The sequence below is a fragment of the Mustela erminea genome, chromosome 1, assembly GCF_009829155.1.
Source record: "Mustela erminea isolate mMusErm1 chromosome 1, mMusErm1.Pri, whole genome shotgun sequence".
Taxonomy (NCBI): Eukaryota; Metazoa; Chordata; class Mammalia; order Carnivora; family Mustelidae; genus Mustela; species Mustela erminea.
The window spans coordinates 105779379-105802271 of NC_045614.1; the positions used below are offsets into that span (position 1 = coordinate 105779379).

General features: G+C 40.3%; 1 protein-coding gene across 5 annotated transcripts in view; it reads left to right on the forward strand.

Moving 5' to 3' along the window:
* Positions 1-22893, forward strand: part of ATP13A4 (ATPase 13A4) — a 128743-nt gene that overhangs the window by 31897 nt on the left and 73953 nt on the right. For 4 of the 5 annotated variants that reach the window (XM_032337676.1, XM_032337692.1, XM_032337709.1 and 1 more), the window contains exons 2-5: positions 1961-2134; positions 15411-15557; positions 19869-19939; positions 20029-20109. In XM_032337676.1, the coding sequence (XP_032193567.1) occupies positions 1961-2134; positions 15411-15557; positions 19869-19939; positions 20029-20109 (473 nt within the window). The other variant, XM_032337683.1, reaches the window with a different exon arrangement.

Consider the following 22893-nt stretch of genomic DNA (forward strand, 5'->3'; position numbering starts at 1 on the left):
GGTAGACTCAGAACAGGTATGGGATTTAGGATTGGGATCCTGTTCAATATGGGGTCAACAAAGCATTGCTTCAAGAATGATGAGGGGGCAGAATCATCCCAGGCCTGGCAGCTGGAGAGCAAGAGCTTGAGTTTGGGACAAGAGAGGATTCATGTCAAGAGAGACATTCTAGTTTTCAAAATTGGCCAAGAGCTTATGTTTCTGATTTAACGTGAATACTTTATCCAAGGCATGCCAAATGTGGACAATGCTGAAGGCAGACAGTCAGTACCCAGAGGCACTGCTAATATGAGGAAGGCTCCCCAAAATTAAACATGTAAGCGCCTTTAGCCAAGGATCACAGAAACCCTTCTGATAATGTAATCTTTATCAAGTGAGATAAGGAAGGTGGCTGATTTAGAGTGGTGTGTTCCAGCTCCCTTGTTATCCTAACAGGCAATCCTAGTGGGAGCAGAATGATTGACATGAGGAATTCTTAGATCTAAATGCCAATAACTGAGGGGTAGAATTTCAGGTCTACTTCAGGGGAAATGGTTAGATGGTAGTAGAAGCAGCAGTAACTAGCAGCATAAGCAGCAGCAGCAATAAACGCATGTGTAGCCCTTATGCGTACTAACTTATTTAATCTTTACCATAACCCTGTGAAGTGGGTTCTATCACCATGCCCATCTTATGGATGAGAAACCAAAGAATAAAGAGGCTAAATAACGTGCTCAGGGTCATACTCAGCAAGTGGTAGAGTTAGGCTTTGAATCCAACATGTCTTGGTCCAGAGAATATGCTTTTTTAAAAAAAAAAAATTATTTTTTTAATTTCTTTTCAGTGTACCAGAATTCATTGTTTATGCACCACACCCAGTGCTCCATACAATACGTGCCCTCCATAATACCCACCACCAGGCTCACCCAACTTCTCAACCCCGCCCCTTCAAAACCCTCAATCGTTTTTCAGAGTCCATAGTCTCTCATGGTTCATCTCCCCCTCCAATTTCTCTCAACTCCCTTCTCCTCTCCATCTCCCCATATCCTTTGGGTTATTTCTGATGCTTTTAATGAAGATACTTGATTTTTCAGTTTTGGCCACGAGGATCAGTGTAATGGATACCTTTGACTTTGTGTGATAGAACTGAGGAACTGAGGCCTTAAACTTTAGGGCTGGTTTTCCATTCTGTCTCAGGCTGTACTTGGAAGGAAGAAGGTTGTCCAGATTGTAAATATATTAGAAGACTCTTTTCTTGCCATATTTGTATCATTCAGGGTCTCCAATCCCCTCCCAGCTCAAAGCAAGGGCTCAATAACCCAAATAGTTTCTACGAGTTTTCCCCCATGCTGTGAAATTCTTTGTGCAACTGAACAAGGGTGGAGGGTGGAATGCACAGCCCCACCCTAATGTCCTGACGGCAGGTTCACAGTTAGTTACTCACCCTCTTGTGGGTCAAACACTTTCATCACATCCAGAGTACACCCTCAAAGCCTGGTTCTCTCCTGCCCATGTGACTGCTGGTCATCTGGTCCTCCCATCACATAGCTCATAGTCATGTCTGTGAAGGCTATGGGTCAAACGTGGGTTTGACTCTTGGAAGCAGAATTCTTAGCTTGGGGCCCTTGGCCAGGTCTTTCCATTCAAGCTTTCTGAGCTCAACCTTATCATTTATGAACGAGGGTAATATCATTCTATTCAAGGAATGTTCAAGAGACTTAAGATAACGTATCTCTTAACATAGTGTTTGGCACAGAGTAACCAGGTGCTCAAATTATAGAAACTGAGTTTCCTAGTTTGATTGCGACTTCCTGGGGGCCTGGGAACACGTGGTATTTTGTTAGGGATTCTTCTCCAGTTTCTCAGTCTCTCGTTGACTTCTTCATTCTCTGCCCCCAGTTTTATCACCAAAATCCCAATTGGTTGATTTGCTATTTACTGTACTTAACCAATATTTGGGGTTATTTTGATTCTTCCCCAGGAGATATTTGGCTACCGGACTCAAGGCTGCCGGAAAACCCTCTGTCTTGCTGGATCCATCTTCTCATTTGGGATCCTCCCCTTGGTGTTTTACTGGAGACCTGCTTGGCATGTGTGGGCAAATTGTGTCCCGTGTTCCTTACAAGAGGCAGATGTCGTGTTGCTGAGGACAACGGTAAGTGTGCATCTGGCTTTGTACCTGGCGACCCTTTCTCTTGGACAGCTCATTGCACGATGGCTGTGGGAGACGTGCACATGAAAAGTTCCATCACAGCCTTGTATTTATTTTCCAAGAACTCAATAATTTGTGTATGACAGGATTTCATTAAGACCTGCTTCACAGGATATTCCTTCTAAACTTGTGAGTCTTGTGAATATTGGAGCCTGAATAACCCTCTGAACAGCTGAAAGTAATGGGTAATGTGAAGTACTTAAGGCAGGCAGCAAGATACAAAGTTCACATGGATGTTTCTCCCATGTCCTGATGTATCTACTATCCTAGTCCCCCTCGAGCAAGGAAGGGATGGGAAGAGGTGGGGAGGAGACGGGGAGCACCCCTCTGGGGAGGATACTGTCTTCTGTTGATTTGAGAGAGCCACAATCTTTGAGGGAGTGTGTTGCGTCCTGCAGATAAGCTAGGGTTTAAAAAAAAAAAAAAGCCATCTTGTTCTGAGCTCATTGTCGCTCGCTCTCTCTAATACAAAGTGCTGGTGTTAGGCGAGATTCCCTGAATTTGCTCAGCGAATACTTCCTCCTAGCATTCATTCCGCTTAGGCAATGTGTGTTGTTCCTGTTCCTGCTGCCATGTCAGCTCCACAAGGGAAGGGATTATTTCTAATTAGCTAATTGCTGCATTAATTCCTGCATGGGTGGGGATTCCATAAATACATAGTGGCCAATAGGCTGAAGTGGCTCTTCCCATGGATAGGAGTCAAGATGCAGTCTCACGGAATGATCCATCTCTGACTGACTTTTAGTGAGCGTTTCTCACAACACATCAGCCCACATGGCCCAGAATGACAGCCAAACTATTGATAAATCAACCTCTGCTGGGCTGTTAGCACCTCTTTATATATAACAATCTCTCTAGGTAAACACACTATTTAATGCGGGGAGAGGGGAGGATAGCAACAATCATAAGCCTGAAATTAGAGGCACCTCCTTCCAAGCTCTACTATGGTTCTCAGGGGCCAACGCTCTTGCTGCTGCAGAAACAACCTTAGGAACAGAAAAGCTTCCTGCCTTTCAGAGTGTACCGCCAGACTCTCTGGATCTGAGAATCACTGGCTGGGCCTAGCTGTACTGTCTGAGACTGCAGGCAGAGCCAAGTCATGGACAGGAATAGGAGGAAACGAGCAAGAAAATGGCAATGGAAGGGAGGAAAATGAAAGAACTCGAGGGGAAGTGTGTAAAGGGAAAATGAAGAGGGAGAAAAGAGAAAAAAAAATCCAGTAAGAGAAACAAACAAATTGTCAACCAATAGAGAACGAGTGTACCGTTTGGGATTTGGAGTCACGAGGTCCTAGCACTCCAGATGTGTGACCCCTCGGGAGTGTTACCTAACCTTTCAGGACCTTGATTTCCCCACTTGGGAAATAGGCCAAGGAAGAGTACTTGTTCTTGTTTGCATTGGTGTGAGGATGAAATGAGGTTGTGGATTGAAAAGCCCGTTGCAAACTGTAAAAGACGTGATTGGAGATCATTTTAATTGTGAGTGAGTGAGTGTGTGTGTGTGTGTGTGTGTGTGTGTGTGTGTGTATTATTGCTGAGGCAGCTCTGACAGCTTGCTTTACAGAAAAGTCTGCTCTGGGCTAGGTGCCCCACATATAACAGGCTGCTTTCTGGAAGCTGTGCCCTCCCCTTTTGAGCCAGGAGCATTCCCTTCCAGGATGGGGAACATGGGAAAGAGGTCTAGGGCCTTCGAATCCCCGGTATTCACCCATGCTCCATGAGGTCACCTCTCCCGGTGGCATGTGGTCAACTTCGCACCTGGCTACATACTGGAAAAAATTTAAAAACACTGGTGCCTTAGGGTGCTGTGTTCCATTCTCTTCCTCTTTGTTTCTTTCAAAGTGTTTTAAGCCCCTCTCCCATCTCACTGCTCTCCATAACTAATCAGAGCCATCTAAACCAGCTTCAATTTTGCCTTTTTCATCTTGATTTCAACTTTAATTTTTAATTACCTCCTCTTATGTGTCATTTTAAATGGATTTGCTATGCCAGAAACTCTCCAAATAAATGAGGTTCTAAATTAGTCTTTATGTAATTAGACAAGAACTCAATTATACCAAGCATTCTTACAATCTGAGCTTTAGATGAAAAGAAGCTTTGGCCACAAATAGTTTAAAAGTCTGTGGCTAGGTTATTTGCATGAAATGACTCCTTAAAATTTTTTTATTTGAATTATATTGTGATCGCTGGACTATAAAGACCTCCCATGAAGGAGGGCTAAGAAAACTACTACCTGAAGATGTGTTGTATGTCTATTTTTCATGTTATTAAAAAATCAGTACTTGGTATTTATCATCAATCTCACACTGGTAAGATTACAGATCATTAACACAGACACTGATGAGGTAGTCATTTTTTAACATTAAAAAAAGTGTCAGGGGGGCGCCGATGTACTGACTAAAAAGTCTTTAGTGCTCAGTTTATTTTCAGTTTCCCATCTCTTATTAAACCCCTCTAAGGGTGAGATTTTTTTCCAAAATACAAGAGTAATTACACTTTTATTTTGTAATTTTAAAAGTGGCATTTTATTCATTATTCATCTACTTCTGAATTTTAACTGATATCTGTAGGGTTGCCACATTTCTATGCAAATAGCATGATTTACATTCATTGGTGTTTTGAATTCAGATGCTCCTGATAATTTCCATAGTTTTCATCTTTATTATAATTACAGATGCATTTTTTTTCCCTTTCCTGTCATATGTGACATGTTGTCAAAGACTCATGATGTGCAGAGGAGAATGTGATGATTGGTTACTAGGCTGAGTCAGGTTGTTTTATTTCAGTGTTTTAATGGGGAGCATTTTTCTTCAGTTTCACCTAAAGATGTCAGTGCTGGGTGTCTTAGAAAACTCAGAAATTCTGCAACTCAGCCATGCAAATGGCATCCGAAGACCACCAGCCCCGGGATCCTCTTAGCCACCAATATATGTATTCACGTATTCTGGATCCCAGACTCCTCTTTCCCTCCTTCTCCGTAGTCTGGTCTCTCCAAGCCCAGTTGCCTCCCATCAATGCCATTTCCCAAGGGAGCCAGACACTTTTTGTCTTTGCTTTTACTCATAACATTTCTTCTGCTATTTTCTAACCTGTTCATGCATTCAGTTATTTATTCATTCGCTAAATACTTCCTGAGCGCCAATCATGTACCAGACATTGTTATAGGTACCGGGAATACAGCTATGACCCAAACAGATGGAAATCCCTGTCCAGTAGAGTGACATTCTGGTGAGGAGTCAACTCCTACATGCACACACTCACACGCACACGTATAGAAAGTAGGTGTTCTACTGCTATTTGTGAAAACCTAGTCGTCTCTCAGCCGTCTACCTCCTTTTCCGCTGCTGATCCATTCCCTGCCTCAATTCTGGGGGGAATTAATTACCTTTCCTTCATTCTCTTTGAGTTACGTATTTTCACCTCTGACTGCTATAATGCTTTCTGCAATCTGCCCTGTATGAAAATATGTTATTCATTTCACATTTTATAAAACAGAATTTCATTGACTATTTCATATAACTTCCATAACAACCCTGGGAAATGGGCACTATCATCTGTCTCTATTTTACAGATGAGGATACAGGTAACAGCTTTGCAGTCTAGAAAGCCTAGTAAATGTCCCCCAGGATTTCCCTCCCTCCCTCGTCGCTCCCTCTTTCCCTCCTCCCCTCCTTCATAAATTTGATGAACACAGGTTGTGTGCCAGCCACAGGGCTAACTCTGGCCAGGGAGTGGGGTATAACAATTAGTCAAATCAAAGTTCTTGACCTCATGAAGTTTACTAGATCACTAAACAAATAAATATAAATATCTAATTGTTATAAGTGCTGCTCAGGAAGGATTCATAGTTATGGTAAGATTGTAAGACAGGACAGGGCTTTGACCAAGTCAAGGAGGCTTTCCAATCTCCAAAGGATAATGAGTCAAAAGGTGATGGTGGCTGTTGGGGAGGGGCACGTGGGAAATGGCCCAGGAAAAGGTAATAGTGTGGACAAAGAACTTGCACATGTCTTCTGACCCTCTAAAACCAGAGATTTTCCTCACTATCCTATATTCCTTTATTTATAGTTTTTATTTTATTAGATTATAGGCTTTTTGAAGACAGTAACTGTGACTTACTTTTCACTCTCCACATCATCTAGTACGTGGCCATAGCAGGTGCTCAATATTTATTTAATACAATTAAATAACTTGAATTTAATCTGTAATAAATGGTCTCATGGTTTTTACCAGCACTTTCCTTACAAAGATGCTAAAGTGAAGAGTCAAGGCTGAGAAAGTAAGAGAAGACAGTATTATATTTCTTTTAGGTACACATTCCCTCTTCTGAATCACATTTCCCCAGCCCTTATTTCAACATGGTTTTTCCTTAGACATCCAACCAGAGAGCCCTGAGATTCTGTGGGCTCTCCTATCAGAAATGATTCTATGTTAAGAAAAATAGCTTGTCCTTCATAACACAGGGCTATTTATTTATTGACGAATGTTTTTTAGTGTACACTTTAATCCTAATCATCTATTATACCCATCCCCCTCCCACCTCCCTTCCAGTAACCATCAGTTTCTTGTAGTAAAAGTCTGCTTCTTGATTTGTCTCTCTTTGTTTCTCTCTTTTGTCTTCTTCTGCTTGTTTTGTTCTTTAAATTCCACATGTGAGTGCAGTCAGGTGGTATTTGTCTTTCTTTGACTGACTTATTTCACTCAGCATTATACTCTCTTGCTTCATCCATGGCTTGCAAACAGCAAGATTTCATTCTTTTTTGGCTGAATAATATTCTAGTGAGTGTGTGTGTGTGCGCGTACGCGCGCATCTTCTTTACCCATTCATCTATTGATGGACACTTGAGCTGCTTCTATAATTTGGCTATTGTAAACAATGCTGCAATAAACGTTAAGGGTGCATATATCCTTTCAAATTAGTGTTTTTGTATTTTTTTGTGTCAATATCCAGTACTGCAATTACTGGATCATACAGTAGTTTTATTTTTATTTTTATTTTTTGAAGAACAGCCATACTGTTTTCCACAGTGGCTGCATCAGTTTGCATTCCCACCAACGTGTATGAGGACTCCTTTTCCTCCACATCCTCACCAACACTGGTTTCTTGTGTTTTTTAGCCATTCTGACAGGTATGAGGTGATATCTCATTGTAGTTTTGACTTACATTTTCCTGATGATGAATGATGTGAACATCTTTTCATTTGTCTTTTGGCCATCCGTATGTCCTCTTTGGAAAAGTGTCTGTTCATGTCTTCTGTCTATTTTTTAATTGGATTATTTGTGTTTTGGGTGTTGAGCTGTATCAGTTCTTTATATATTTTGGATATTAACCCTTTATCAGATGTGTCATTTGCAAATATCTTTTCCCACCCACTAGGTTGCCTTTCAGTTTTGTTGATTGTTTCCTTCACTGCGCGTAAGTTTTTATTTTGACGTAGTCTTAATAGGTTTTTTTTTTTTTTTTGCTTTTATTGCCTCAGAAGAGGTAATTTTATTACCTCTTGCCTCAGAAGACCTATCTTGTAAAAATGTTGCTATGGCTGATGTAGGAGAAATTTCCACCTGTGCTCTCTTATAGGATTAAAAAAAAAAAAAGATTTTATTTATTTATTTGTCAGAGAGAGAGAGAGCGAGCGAGCAGGGAGAGTGGCAAGCAGAGGGAGAAGCAGGCTTCCACTGAGTGAGGAGCCTGATGTGGGACTCAATCTCAGAACCCTGGGATTATGATCTGAGTTGAAGGCAGATGCTTAACCGACTGAGCCATCCAGGTTTCCCTGTTCTAGGGTTTTTATGGTTTTAGGTCCTACATTTAGGCCATTGATCCATTTTGAATTTATTTTTATGTACGGTGTGAGAAATTGGTCCAGTTTCATTCTTTTGCACGTAGCTGTCCATTTTCTTAACACCATTTGTTGAAGAAACTGTGTTTTTGTCATTGCATATTCTTCCCTACTTTGTCAAAGATTAACCAACCATATAACTGTGGGTTTGGTTCTGGGTTTTCTATTCTATTCCACTGATCTATGTGTTTTTTTTTTTTTTTTTTTTTTTGGGTGCCAGTACCATACCATTGTGATTACTAACAGAGGGCTGTTTGTATTGTGATTTACATTTTGCAAGATATTTGCAAATATGTTGCCTCACATGGTCTTTTCTGGTAGAGATTATTTCCCTCCCTCCCCTGCCATTTTACAGATGGAAGCATAGAGAACTTTTAAGAAAAGTTCAGGGTCCCATAGCTGTAAGCAGTGAAAGAAAAACTTCTGTCCAGAGCTGAACTGGAGTTGGAACTGGGGATCTTACTACCCTCTGGCTGGTCAGCAGGCTCCACAGAGGCAATACTGTAAAATGGTAGAAGAGTGGAGTCTGGAGCCTGACTGCCTGGGTTTATTCCCAGTGTTGCTCTTGACCTACTTTGAGCAATGTATTAGCTTAGGCTACCATAATAGCATACCACAGACGGGGTGCCTTAAACAATAAAAACTTATTTTCTCATAGTTCTGGAAGCTAGAATTTCGAGATCAAGGTGTTGGCAGGATTAGTTCCTGGTGAGACCTTCCTTCTGGCTTGCAAAGGACCAAATACCCTCTCTCTGTGTTCCCACGTGTTAGAGGGAGAGGTTTGATTCTTTCTCTTCTCATAAGGGCATCAGTCCTATTGCATTAGGATCTCACCCTTATGGCCTCACTTAATCTTAATTACTTCCTGAAGTCTTTATCTCCAAATGCACTCACACTGGGGGATAGACCTTCAACCTTGGAACCAATGCATAACAGGTAAGTTAACTTAGCACGCCCCCACGCACTTAGCCTCTCCTTACTCTTCTTGTGTTAAGTGGCGCTAACAGTAGTACTTGCCGTATTGTCATGAGAAATAAATGAGAGGGTGCGTGTGAGGTGCTTTGATGAAATCCAGGCCTGGCGTGTAGGCATGCCATGGGCCTGGGTTACTACACACTTTGTAAAACCAATTTTGACTTTTTATTTGTTACTTCTTTTTTTTTTTTTTTTTTTTTAAGATTTTATTTATTTATTTGAGAGAGAGACAGTGAGAGAGAGCATGAGAGGCAAGAAGGTCAGAGGGAGAAGCAGACTCCCCATGGAGCTGGGAGCCTGATGGGGACTCGATCCCGGGACTCCGGGACTGTGACCTGAGCCGAAGGCAGTTGCCCAACCAAATGAGCCACCGAGGCGCCCCTATTTGTTACTTCTTACTATGCCCCGCATCTCCAGACATTTTGGAAAGTTAGCAAACTCACTACCTATTCTTCCTTCAGAAAATGATCATGAATACAAGCAAAATACTTAATCTCCCCAAAAGTATATGCTGAATTGTTCAGAATTTTCTTTTTTTTTTTTTCTTGGTATACAAACATAGATATAGCTCTTGTTTTGTCATAGAACTTTCCTGCTTTGTCCTGTCTCCATACCACTACACCTCTCCCCTTTATCTGGCAACATGTCCCAAGAGTACTGAGACAATAATTAGTGAGAGATTTCTTCAATGCACAGAACTTTCTTTCTCTATTTTATAACTAAATCCTACGTTCTAGCCAATGTCAACTTTTTCCAGCTAAGCAACTTTGGGAATATTAGGCCAAGCTATTAAGAGTATCAATGGGTATGACCAAGAAGGAGAAGGAAAGAAAAGAGTGATAATTAAAGATAAAAAGAATAATATTTTGCCAAAATCATGGGTCTGTAAAGACTAAAGATAGTGTTCTAGAAAGAACCTGAAAAATGTAAGTTATTATTACTTTATTCATAATCCTCTAAGTACTTCGTCTTAGCTAGAGTTTATGTTTTTAGCATTACGATGTATCCACGTCCAAATGAAAAATACTGCCATTCTGATACCTCTTTGGAACTTTGCAATGGGTTACTTTTCCTCATCTTTTTAAATTTATTCTTTTATTATTATTATTATTTCTTTTGGTAAAGATTTTATTTATTTATTTGAGAGAGAGCATAAGCAGGGGGAGGGGCAGAGGGAGAAGGAGAAGCAGGCTCCCCATTGAACAGGGAGCCCATAGGGCTCAATCCTGGGACTCTGGGATCATGACCTGAGCCAAAGGCAGACAGACGTTTAACCGACTAAGCCACCCAGGCACCCTGGGTCACTTTTCTTCTTAGGGCAATCTCAGAAGTACATTTTGCGTAGCAAACTCCTACACAAGGTCAGTCACAGCATTGGCATGAACTTAAAGTGACCATTACACTACTCTGAAATTCCAACAGATGTGTATTACAAAAAGTTGCAAGAAGATAAGCAAGGCCACTCACTTTGTGCAAATATAAAAGTTAGCCTGGCATTTCAAAGTTCAGAAATCCCAAGACCACGGAAATTAAAAAATGCCCAGTGGCCACCCCCCGCCCCAACTCCTCGCCACTCCCCCCACACCTAGGTCAAACAAAGTTCCCCTGTGTACATTCAGTTCTTTGAAAGGCACTCTTGAATTATTTTAAATTCTACTCTTTAAATTCAGGGACTGAGCTGGTTAATTCTCTTGATAAAAAGAAGGTAAAGCCTGCTCAAGGAGCCTGGAGGTGTTAAAAGTCTAGACTTGCCAAGCAAATAGTTGGCTTATTTGCATTACAAAGCAGTTATTTAAAGAGGTGGCTCCTCCGGTTCACTTAAGTCTCTTCGGGATCATTAACTGCTTGAGAGAGCTGAGAAACAGAGTGAAGTGGAATAGCCATTTCCAGGTAAAACTGCTTCTTTTTCAGAAAGGAAAAATAAATAGAAAGACTCTGAGACTCTCACATCTCCTCAAAGGGAAAACGAAGTCCTATTTGCAGAAAGCTCTCAGAAACAAAATGCTATGGAAAATAAGGCACAGAGCCATAGGCCAACCAGTATTTGTTGCACTCAGCAACAGGCCAGACTGTGGACCAGGTGCATTATGTGTTATTGCATTTAATTCTTCAAACACCCGTGACATGTGGTATTCTCAGCCCCGCTTGCCGGAGGCAGAAAATTAGGCTCAGAGAGTTGCACTGATGGTCAAGATGGTTCAGACCTGAAATCTGTTCAGGAAGGGGTCGTGCTTTTTCCATATTGGGCAACGCCAGACCAAAAACCGGGAGAAGCTGTTGGTGTTAACCAGAGCGAACACCTCACAACTGACACACTTTCCCCTCCAATTTTTTACCTGCTCTTTTTTTCTTAAAAAGTTGGGTAAATTTCTTAAAAAAAAAAAAAGTGAATAATTTTTAAAAAAATTTTTAATATTTTATAAACATATAATATATTTTTATCCCCAGGGGTAAAAGTGAATAATTTTACAGAGTGTTTAACATGGCAATAAATGAGAAAAATCATTATTATTACCCACTCTAAGAAAAATGATCGTCTCTCTATTGGTATCTTTCCTAGACCTATAGAATTATAGTTTGCATTATATCACTGATCTGGGTGGCTCAGTTGGTTAAGTGTTGGACATCTGACACGATTTTGGCTCAGGTAATGATTTCAGGGTGGGGAAATTGAGCTTGAGGTGGGGCTCGCTTTGCTGCCCCTCCCACCCCCAACACGCACCCATGCACTCTCTCTTTCAAAAAAAAAAAAAGATTTATACATTTGCATTCTATAGAATTATGGGTTTTAGGAGTTGGGGGGGAGGTTAAGAGTGATGGTAAGAAATAAACTTAAAGGCAACTATATCCAAACACCTTTGATTTAAATATGATACAGGTTATGTAATAAGATGGAGGCATATAGATGAATTTTTGGTCACATACTGACCTAGATGAAGTCATGGAGTTGGTGCATTAGATTATCATTGGCCTGGAAGAACTTGGGAGTTCCAGTATTCCACTTCGCCATTCCCTTTTTAGGCATTATAATCAAGAGGTCTGTTTGCTGCCTCACAGGGCCAAGGGGTGACAGCTTGGTTTTAAGAATCAGATTCTCTGCTGCCAAAAGAGCAGAGATTGTGAAAAATTGGATGCTATTTGTTACATAATGCAGATTTCATGGTAATTTTCATACATGAGCAAAAAAACACGGACAACTTGTTGAAACAAAGAGGAAGGAGTCAAGATTTGGAGTAGGAAGACCTGGCTTCAAGTCTCAGTTCTGGCCTCGCTGCCCATACCAGACTGGTCTGGCCTGAGCCTTGCTGATGGAATACTTGGAACAGAAATGCTAAATAAATGTTAATTATTTCTTCTTATTGTTAGATGTTCAAACAAAACCCCCTTACAACAATATCCCCTTTGACATGATCAAAGGCAAAGTCAGATAATGCTGAACTGTATCATTGTCAAGATATGTCCTATGGAGTTGTTGCCTATCCCACAATACCCAGAATGTGTCCACCAGTTCAGTGGCTCAGTCACTAGATATGTAACCATTTTCTGTCATTTTTAGGCTCTGTAGGTAACTTCATAGAAATCTAATTTGATTTAGTTATATACTTACGGTTTTTAGAATTAAAAGAAGTTACCTACAGAGCCTAAAAACCTACTTTCCGCCTTCCTTATGTCTGTCCCGTTCCTTCGCCTTCCCTTTCTTTCTCTTTCCTCCTCGTCCTCCCTTCTCTCCCTACACCTTTTGCTTTGCTTTCCCCTCTTCTGCCTCTACCCTACTTCTCTATCTCTCCCCGGTTTAGTCTCTGGCTGTCTCTCAGAAGCTGTGTTAGGCCTGGCTGAACACAGATACCCATCAGAAGCAGTCCCTACTCATAGTTCAAGAAGAGTGATAAGGTGACAGGTAAAGGTTCAAGTACCCTGATATTTTAGGGAAAAAGGAATTGAAGAGGTTCCCGTAATGTGAAATTTGAGCTGGACCCCATAGGATGGTTAGGGTCTAGCCTTATGAAGGCTTAAAGAGAGTAAAGAAGGACGTGTAATCCAGGCTGAGGAAGCAAAGGAGCAAAGCTATGGAAGTGGGCTTCTCTTGAGGAAAATCAATGTAAGAGATTAGCTCCAACAACAAGTGTATCTTCTGCTCTTGTCCTTTTGCAGCAGCAGCTGGTATACTCTTCTCCACAAATGTGGGTTTGGTGGAGACAATTCCCAGCTCTGATCTACATTCCTTAGGCATCAAATTATTTTTCAGGCTGGACTTCCCTTGCCATCCTTCCTAGCTCCTGAGGTGTCCCAGTCATCCTAGTGGATTTTATGCACAAGATTTACCCATTCCATGAAAGACTATGGACTCTGAAAAACAATCTGAGGGTTTTGAAGGGGCGGGGGGTGGGAGGTCAAGGTACCAGGTGGTGGATATTATAGAGGGCATGGATTGCATGGAGCACTGGGTGTGGTGCAAAAATAATGAATACTGTTATGCTGCAAATAAATAAATAAATAAATAAATAAATAAATAAATAAATAAAAGATTTACCCATTCCATTTAATTCTTTTGGACTTTGACATCATTTTTAGTTGTTTAAAACTGTTAATGTAAAAATGATGAACATCTTTTTGCACAAATGTGGGTTTTTTAAAATATTTATGGTTGTTGTTTAGGGGTATATTTCTAAAAATAAAATTACAAGGTTATAAATATGATTTTTAAAAATAAATCATATGTAACTGTCAAATTTGCTTTGTTAAAGAGATCTCACTAACCTGTGGGGATGCCTCTCTAACAATACCTTTATCATTTTGAAAATATTTCCTATTTTTGTACATAAACTATGGATCTTCATTGTTTTCACCGGATTTCTATTACTTATTAACCCAGCCTTCGATATTCACATTTCACCTTTTTGTCTTTTCTGAATTGTTATTTCAGTTTTACTTTCAGTGTTTGTCTTCTAGTTTGCACCAACAAAGTATTAACCCTTCATTGTATATGTTACAAATACTTGCCTGTCATATTTTTCTTGTCATTTACATATAAGAGTAAAACTTTTTTAATGCTTACATTGTAAAATAAATCAGTCTTGTTTTTTATGGAAAAAAAAAGATTTGCTCATTCTAGATAATAATTACAGTTATTACTGTGTCTGTCTCTGAGGTACCATTGTAGTACTTGTTACTCAATCCAGCGCTACTCATTCTATTTTCATTCTGTGATGAAGTCAGCAGTGAACTTCAAAGGAAGAGGTTTCAGTTAAGATCATGAAGGAAGGTACCTTCTTGAATCCTACCTATGCTAACCTTTTGACAGTTACCTTTGGGCGCCTTCAATCCATGCATTCAGTCACGGACAAACATCCATTCATTCACTTTCACTGGGCAGGTCACAGTTCTCCACATGGACAGGGATATAAGGGACAATAAAACATGTTTTCTACCTTCCAGTGGTCTAGGTGAACTAAGAGAATACAAAGCGAACACTGATTAAGATGGAACTGGAGGGGGTTATGCTAAGTGAAATAAGTCAAGCAGAGAAAGACAATTATCCTATGGTTTCACTCATATGTGAAACATTAAGAATAGCACAGAGGGCCACAGGGGAAGTGAGGGAAAACTTAATGGGAAGAAATCAGTGCTGGAGACAAACCATCGGAGACTCTGGACTCTGGGAAGCAAATTGAGGATTTCAGAAAGGAGGGAGGTGGGGGGATAGGGTAATGATGTGTTGGGTATTAAGGAGGGCACGTGTTGTGATGAGCACTGGGTGTTGTACACAATTAATGAGTCCTTGAACACTACACCAAAAACTAATGATGTACTATACAGTGGTTAACTGAACGTAATAATAATAATTTAAAAAATAAGAAAGTGATTAGGAGCACAAGAGAGGGCAGTTAGGATCTTTGGGAGTAAGGATAGTGGTAGTCCCCCAACCCCAAATGGTGTTACAGGGGCTGACCTGGAAGAGGTAGAATCGAAGTTAGGACTGGAAGTCCTGGGATGCTTTGATTGATCTGGTTTCCCCATCCTCAGAAACCCACAGAAGCCCTTTAGAGTGCTTGCTTTTAGCCTTTTTTTTTTCCCTCTTTGTGAAAATTCGCATCTGGCTGTGGCCTCACAGATTGAAGGGTAAGAGGGAAAACTAGCTCTTTTCTGGGAATCTACCTCCCTACCCTTGAATTTTGTTATATAGGGCATTGCCTCATAGTCACATCCAGATTCTTCAATAAATGATAACAGGCTTTTTCCTTCAAGGCTTTCTATCTACTAGTGTTCAAGGGCATGTAATTTTGTGTAGAATGTTTATTAACTCCATAAACTTGCAGGATTATAATAAAATGATGTTTCCTATGTTGAATTTTAGCCTTATGACTTCTCTCATCTTCATGGGGATTTTGGTGTCTATTTCCTCAGGATGAATTCCAAACTTACTCACGGAAAAAGGTAATGTGGATCCACCTGTCATCATTAAACAGCGAGTTAGGTGTCACTCCTGACCACCCTGTCATTACAGATGAGGAGTACATCATAAACAGAGCCATCAGAAAGCCAGACCTAAAGGTAAGTAAAGTATGGTAACTGCTGATGCTAGAGAAATGTAATCATTCTTCCCCAAAATATAAGTTTAGATTCTCCACTGTGCCAATCTTCTACAGTATGCATAGAACGTTATAAAGAACATGCACTTTGGAGGTAGACAGAGCTGAGTTCAAATCTCAGCTTCATCTTTTTAAACTGTACAGCCTTGGATCTGTTACTGAGTTCTGTTGAACCTGTTTCCTCATGTATGGAATGATGATGACAATGCCTACCTCTACTGTTCATTGATGACATTCAATAAGTTAAGGAATACAAAGAATAATACGGTGCCAGGTGCACAGTAGATGCTCAGTACACATTAGCTCTTAGTACCATCAGACCTTGTTTGATAATGTATGAAACAGGGTTTCTCTTACTTAAAGGTAATTGCCCAGAAACATCCTAGGGTCTTTTCTTATGTCTTCAAATGATCTTATTTTGAGTTCTGTCTTTCAAAAATGTATTTGGTTACTCCCTGTTCTCCATATTAAATTAATACTACTTGGATTATGACTAGCTAACATTCATAATAAAGGCATAGTTTATAAGACAACTATTTTCTCTTAAATTTATGTATGTGTAGACAGCTGTTTAGTTTTATGAGCTCAAGGTCAATTTTTAAAAATAATAAAAGTCAATTGCTGAGCAGTTTCTCTATTGTCAATTGTTGTCATCCAGTTGTCTTAATTTCCTAAAAAAACAAAAACAAAAGAGGTCAAACACCTTCAACTAACACCTTCAACTAACAGGTGGTCATTCACCTGGGTAAGTAGGCATCCCAAATCAATTTTATGTACCTGAGATTGTTATTGACCTCCACCTTTTCTAATTGCATCAAACAAATAAGTGGACAACAAGATGAAGAAATGCTTAAATAATCAAAATGTAAAGATGGGACAGAGGTTTTGAAATGGAAAGCCCTGGCCCCAGGCTTGATATCTTCATTTACCACATATGGCTTAGAGAGTTTGGGTAATTACTGCCTCTCTGAGCCTTGAGCTTCTTGCTTATAAAACGAGAGCAATAACTCCTGTGCCTGTTTCTCAGGCCGTTGTAAACTTAAGATGAGACATTAAGGTGATTTGTGAACCGTCCTAAGCTACATTCATAAAGGACAGAAACTTTCACTGAAATTGAGGGAGGTTCCACAGGCTCAGCCATGACAATACTGAATGGGACAGTGAGAAGAGCAACAGTACGGACAGGACAACCTTTCAGGCCCTGCAGGGAGAGTTTGGAGACCTGCAGCAAAAGAGCTCTGTCAGGCGTATAAGTGCAGGCTAAGAGGAGACTCTAAGGATTATTGTGGGAATCACAGGCAAAAGGAAAACCCAGTGCTTAACCTGTTAAACAGGATGCTCTCACAACGTGTTCCAACAAGAAATGAGGAGCAGGAAGCCTGGGGAGAGACAAGGTTCCTGATTCTGAGAAGAAAGATGACAATCACCCCACTGCATATCCCTGATGTCCTAATTACTATTTCCTGGTCTGAAGTTCCAGGAAATGGGCAAAGAAACTCCACCCCATGCAAATATTGTACTTCACATCCTCTTACTTGGGTCCAGAGCTTCTGAATGGGATAAGGGAAGCAGAGAGACTCCAGGCAGAAATGATTCCTGCTAGGGTAATGTTAAAGATATTTGAAAGGTCTTTGATGGGATCATTCTTCTCACTCTGTGATGAATGGACTCAAGAAATTATCAGGAGATAATGGAGCTTTCTATTTTCTGGCCTGAGGTAAAATTTACCAGTAACCTCTTTATTCTCCGTTATTGCTGCCTTCACCTGTTAATGTTCTGTGTCCATTATATTTTATTAGCTTCTCAATCTCAGTGTGGATTTAGGCTCCCTAATGGAGCAGGGCCCTCACATTCTCCCATAGCTTGCCCTTTAAACATGTTCTAACTCAGAATTTTGAACCTAGGGTATTAATAAAGGAGGCAACCCTCACTTTCTTCAGCTTGAATCCTGGCAGTGATGGGATTTTTCAGATCTTCTTCTGAGACTTGTTTGAACATTATATCCTTTGAGAGACTGGACTTTGGAGCCAGATGGGTTTGAGTTCAAATTTGACCCTGGCCTCTTAATAGGTGTGTTCTTGGGCAAATGATTTAATCAAAATGAATTCAGGGACGAAGGATGGAGTAAAGGTGAAAGTAATGCCTGTTGTGCCAGAGGATGATGAACAAGACTAAAGAGAATGTGTGAAAGGCCCCCAAGTCCTCAACAGACAGTATCTGTGAGTACAGTCCAGCTCTGCTTACAGAATTACAGGGACTGAACAGGAATGGCAAGTGTGAGGCAGGAAGTGTGAAGTCTCAACATGGGCCATGACCGCCTTCATGCACTTTTTCCTCACTCCATCTTGAAGCTTGTGAAGGAAGAATCACTCCCAGTGGCAGTGCACTCTAACTTTATAGATTAAAAATCAATTGGAAAGTAGGATTTAGTTTTTAAAGTTATTTTGCAATGAGTCTTGCTGAAATAAGTCCATTCTGTAAAATAAAACATACAGCATTTAACACTCTTACTGGGTAACTACGAATGTGTGTGTGTGTGTGTGTGCACATTCCATGTGCACACACATATATTTATTGAACAGTGTTGAGATTCATTTAGTGTAACCCAGGTGTTGAAGTTTAGGGATTTAACCTCTATTTCTAGTGGTCATGTGGTTGTACAAAGCATTCATTCACTTATTTACAAAAAAAAATTTGTTGGACCCTTATTATATTTCAGCTATATGCTCTACCAGTTCTAGAATTTATCTAACCTTTATATGGACTATCCTATTCATGGGTCTAGAACATACTCAGAAGAGCTGCCATGGATAATTAATTGCCTCAATTAATTCATGGGGAAACTTAGGCGTAGAAGAATTTACTTGAATTTCTCAAGGACATAATTATCAGAGAAGCTGTAAAAGGAAGAACACCGTTTCTCAACTTTGCACATTAGAACTATCCGAAGAAAATTTAAGAGTATTTATGGACAGGTTGCAACCCAGACAAATGAAATAGGAATTACCTGGAGGTGGAACCCAACATTAGTATTTTTAAAAGCTTGTTAGTTAATTCCAGTGGGCAAAATGAGGTTATAAGCATGGCTCCATAACCGTATGACAGTCTTGCTTTGTGCTCAGTTGCATCAGTTACATCACTAGGTGACAGAGATTCAGATGTGCATATAAAGTGCTTAAAGAAATTCAGAAACAAGAATGCCTAATTGCCATCAGCATGAACCTTACTTTCCCTTCTTACTGCCCAGTCCCTTAGACCCTCACTTCCTGGAGCACATTTTCTTGCAATAGTTTGCTCACTGTCTTCTAGAACCTGCTCCCTGTCTAATCTTTGTCATTGTCTCCTCTGTAGTTCTCTCTGCAAGTCCATTGTCTACAAGAAAATGCCCTAGATACCTCATCCTAGCATTTAAGGCTGTACGCTCTTTATTAATTTATCTTTATCTTTCTAGACTCATTTTCCGGTCTGGAGTCAAATGGGCCCACTCATTTGTCCCTCCCCATGACTAACTTGTGCATAATCTCTTTGAAATGCCCTTTTTCCTTCTCATCTGAGCAAAAGTCTTCCAACTCTTCAGGGCTGCAGCTCAGATGTCATCTCCTTCATGATGCCTTCAGACATCTGTCCTCTCTATATTTCTACATTTCAGTACTACAAATTTTACTTTATTGTATTTTTATTTGTTTGACATGTATATGTTTGACTGTATGGTATAGTTTTCTCTCTCTGTTTTTTTTGAGATTGATTTTTATTTATTTGAGGGAGAGAAAGAGAGAGAAAGAGGGAATGCATGAGCAGAAGAAGGAGGGTCACAGGGAGAGGAAAAGAGAATCCCAAGTAAACGCCAACCTCAGTGCAGAGCTTTACCTGGGACTCCACCACCTCACAATCCTGAGGTCGGGGCCCTGAGATCACGCTCTGAGCCCAAACCAAGAATCGGCCACTTAACTGACTGCACCACCCAGGTGTCCCTAGTTTTCTCATTTGTAACATTTTTTCACTTTTTGGATTATCAAATAGTGGAATGCAGAGACTAAGTTTTAGTCACATGCTTATCCATATAGTAGGCCCATGATACACACTGACTGAATAACCTCTAATAGAGAAGGCCACTTGTGTTATTAGGGAAGGTTGGGGTAAGTTAGGAAAGGATCATTTTAAGTATATTAGGGCTCTATCCTTGCTTCTTCCCCAGATGCTTCTTTAGCTACTGAACTGCTATGTATTTACAAATCCTTAAACTAGAGACTTTCTTAGTACTTTTCTTTTGCAGGTGAGATGCATAAAAGTGCAGAAAATAAGATATGTTTGGAACAACTTAGAAGGACAGTTCCAGAAAATTGGGTAAGTTGTTTTGGCAGTTTCATTCAAAAGAGAAATTTATCTCAAAAATATTATTTCTAAATATGTCTTTCTCATTATTGTTATTTCAGTTGTTTGGAAGACTGGCTCAGTTCTGCCAAGATACATCTAAAATTTGGATCAGGTCTAACAAAAGAAGAACAAGAGATTAGGTACCATGCCTCCTGTTACCTACATCAGCTCCAAAAGACAGTTACCATTAGCAACTAGAGAGCCCAGCACGTCGTTATCTTAGCTGGTCAATATCAGAAAACCTTGTAATGCTCTATTCAGTATGGTTAAATTAAATGCATGCACATATATTTTTTCACTTCATTAGAGCAACCTTGTCGGGGAGGTAGAACAAATGTCCTTATCCTCCCAGTGTAACACATGAGAAATCTGAGACTCGCAGAGGTATGATGGCCCTAACAAGGTCACACAGATGGAAGGTGGAAGAAGAAGAGGAAGGGCACAGTGTGGAATGTTTAGAATCTCTCAAAATCTCACTGTGTGGTTTTGAGCTGGTAACCTCTCATCTCTGGGATTTGGTTGCCTAATTATTAATAAGGCAAGGAGGATCCTATAAAGTTCTTGCTGGTCCTAAGTTTCTATGATTCTCACATTCTCCTCCACCCTTTTTCTTAGTAATTGGGGGACCTAGAGCCTTGCCATCAGCATTACTTAGAAACTTGTTAGAAATTCAGAATCTGGGGGCACCTGGGTGATTCAGCTGGATAAGCATCTTCCTTCAGTTCAGGTCATGATCTCAGGGTCCTGGGATCAATTCCTGCATCAGGCTCCCTGCTTACTGGGAAGCCTGATTCTCCCACTCCTCTCTGCTGCTCCCCTTGCTTGTGATCTCTCTCTCTCTCTTTGTCAAATAAATAAATAAAATCTTAAAAAAAAAAAAAGAAATGCAGAATCTTAGACCATTCATCATCCTTATTGAATTAGAGTCTTCACATTAACAAGATCATGACGTCATCTGTATGAATATTAAAGTTCAGGAGGCATTGCTCTAATGTATTTGCCCAATCTATTTGAACTGAAAGTCTATACAGAAGGCAAGGAGAGAGTGGTTGGTGTTCCCAACAGCAAAATAACTCTTAAACGGTCATTGCTCTGCATAATCATAGATACATAGCTCTAGGTTTTCAATTAAAGAGCTATATAACTGTGTGCAAGAGCTATTTTTGAGATCCCAACAATTTTTCTTTTTTAAATTTATTTTTTTATTTTTTATTAACATACAATGTAGGGGCACCTGGGTGGCTCAGTGGGTTAAGCCGCTGCCTTCAGCTCAGGTCATGATCTCAGGGTCCTGGGATCGAGTCCCGCATCGGGCTCCTGCTCGGCAGACAGCCTGCTTCTCTCTCTCTCTCTCTCTCTCTCTCTCTCTCTGCCTGCCTCTCTGCCTACTTGTAATCTCTCTCTGTCAAATAAATAAATAAAAAAAAAAAAAAAAAAAAAAAAAAAAAAAAAAAAAACATACAATGTATTATTTCCCCCACGGGTATAGGTCTGTGAATCATCAGGCTTACATATTTCACAGCACTCACCATAGCACATACCCTCCCCAATGTCCATAACCAAGCTACCCTATCCCTCCGCCACCCACCCAATCCCCCAGTAACCCTCAGTTTTTTCCTGAGATTTAGAGTCTCTTATGGTTTGTCTCCCTCCTGATCCCATCTTGCTTCATTTTTTTCCCTCCCTATCCCCCACGACTCCCTGCCCTGCCTCTCAAATTCCTCATGTGAGAGAGATTATATGATAATTGGCTTTCTCTGATTGACTTATTTCTCTTAACATAATACCCTCTAGTTTCATCCACATCATTGCAAATTCAAGATTTCATTTTTTTGATGGGCTGCATAATGTTCCATTGTGTATATACACCACATTGTCTTTATCCCTTCATCTGCTGATGGACATCTATGTTTTTTCCATAGTTTGTTTATTGTGGACATTGCTGCTAGAAGTCTCTGTGTGCACTTGCCCCTTTGGATCCCTACATTTGTTATCTTTAGGGTAAATACTCAGTAGTGTGATTGCTGGATTGTAGGGTAGTTCTATTTTCAATGTTTTGAGGAACCTCCATGCTGTTTTCCAGAGTGACTGTACCAGCTTGCATTCCCACCAACAGTGTAGGAGGGTTCCCCTTTCTCTGCATCTTCGCCAACATCTGTCATTTCCTGACTTGTTAATTTTAGCTGTTCTGACTGGTGTGAGGTGGTGCCTCACTGTGGCTTTGATTTGTATTTCCCTGATGCGGAGGGATGTTGTGCACTTTTTCATGTGTCTCTTGGCCATTTGGATGTCTTCTTTGCAGAAATATCTGTTCATGTCTTTTGCCTATTTCTTGATTGGATTCTTTGTTCTTTGGGTGTTGAGTTTGATAAGTTTATTATAGATTTTGGATACTAGCCCATTATCTGATATGTCATTTGCAAATATCTTCTTCCATTCTGTCATTTGTCTTTTGGTTTTGTTGACTGTTTCCTTTGCTGTGCAAAAACTTTTGATCTTGATGAAGTCCCAATAGTTCATTTTTGCCCCTGCTTCCCTTGCCTTTGGCGATGTTTCTACGAAGAAGTTGCTACAGCTGAGGTCGAAGAGGTTGCTGCCTGTGTTCTTCTCAAGGAATTTGATGGATTCTTTTCTCACATTGAGGTATTTCATCCATTTGAATCTATTTTTGTGTGTGGTGTCCACACACAAAATGGTCCAGTTTCATTCTTTTGCATGTGGCTGTCCAATTTTCCCAACACCATTTGTTGAAGGGACTGTCTTTTTTCCATTGGACATTCTTTCCTGCTTTGTCAAAAACTAGTTGACCATAGAGTTGAGGGTCCATTTCTGCGCTCTCTATTCTCTTCCACTGATCTATGTGCCTGTTTTTGTGCCAGTACCATACTGTCTTGATGACTACAGCTTTGTAATAGAGCTTTAAG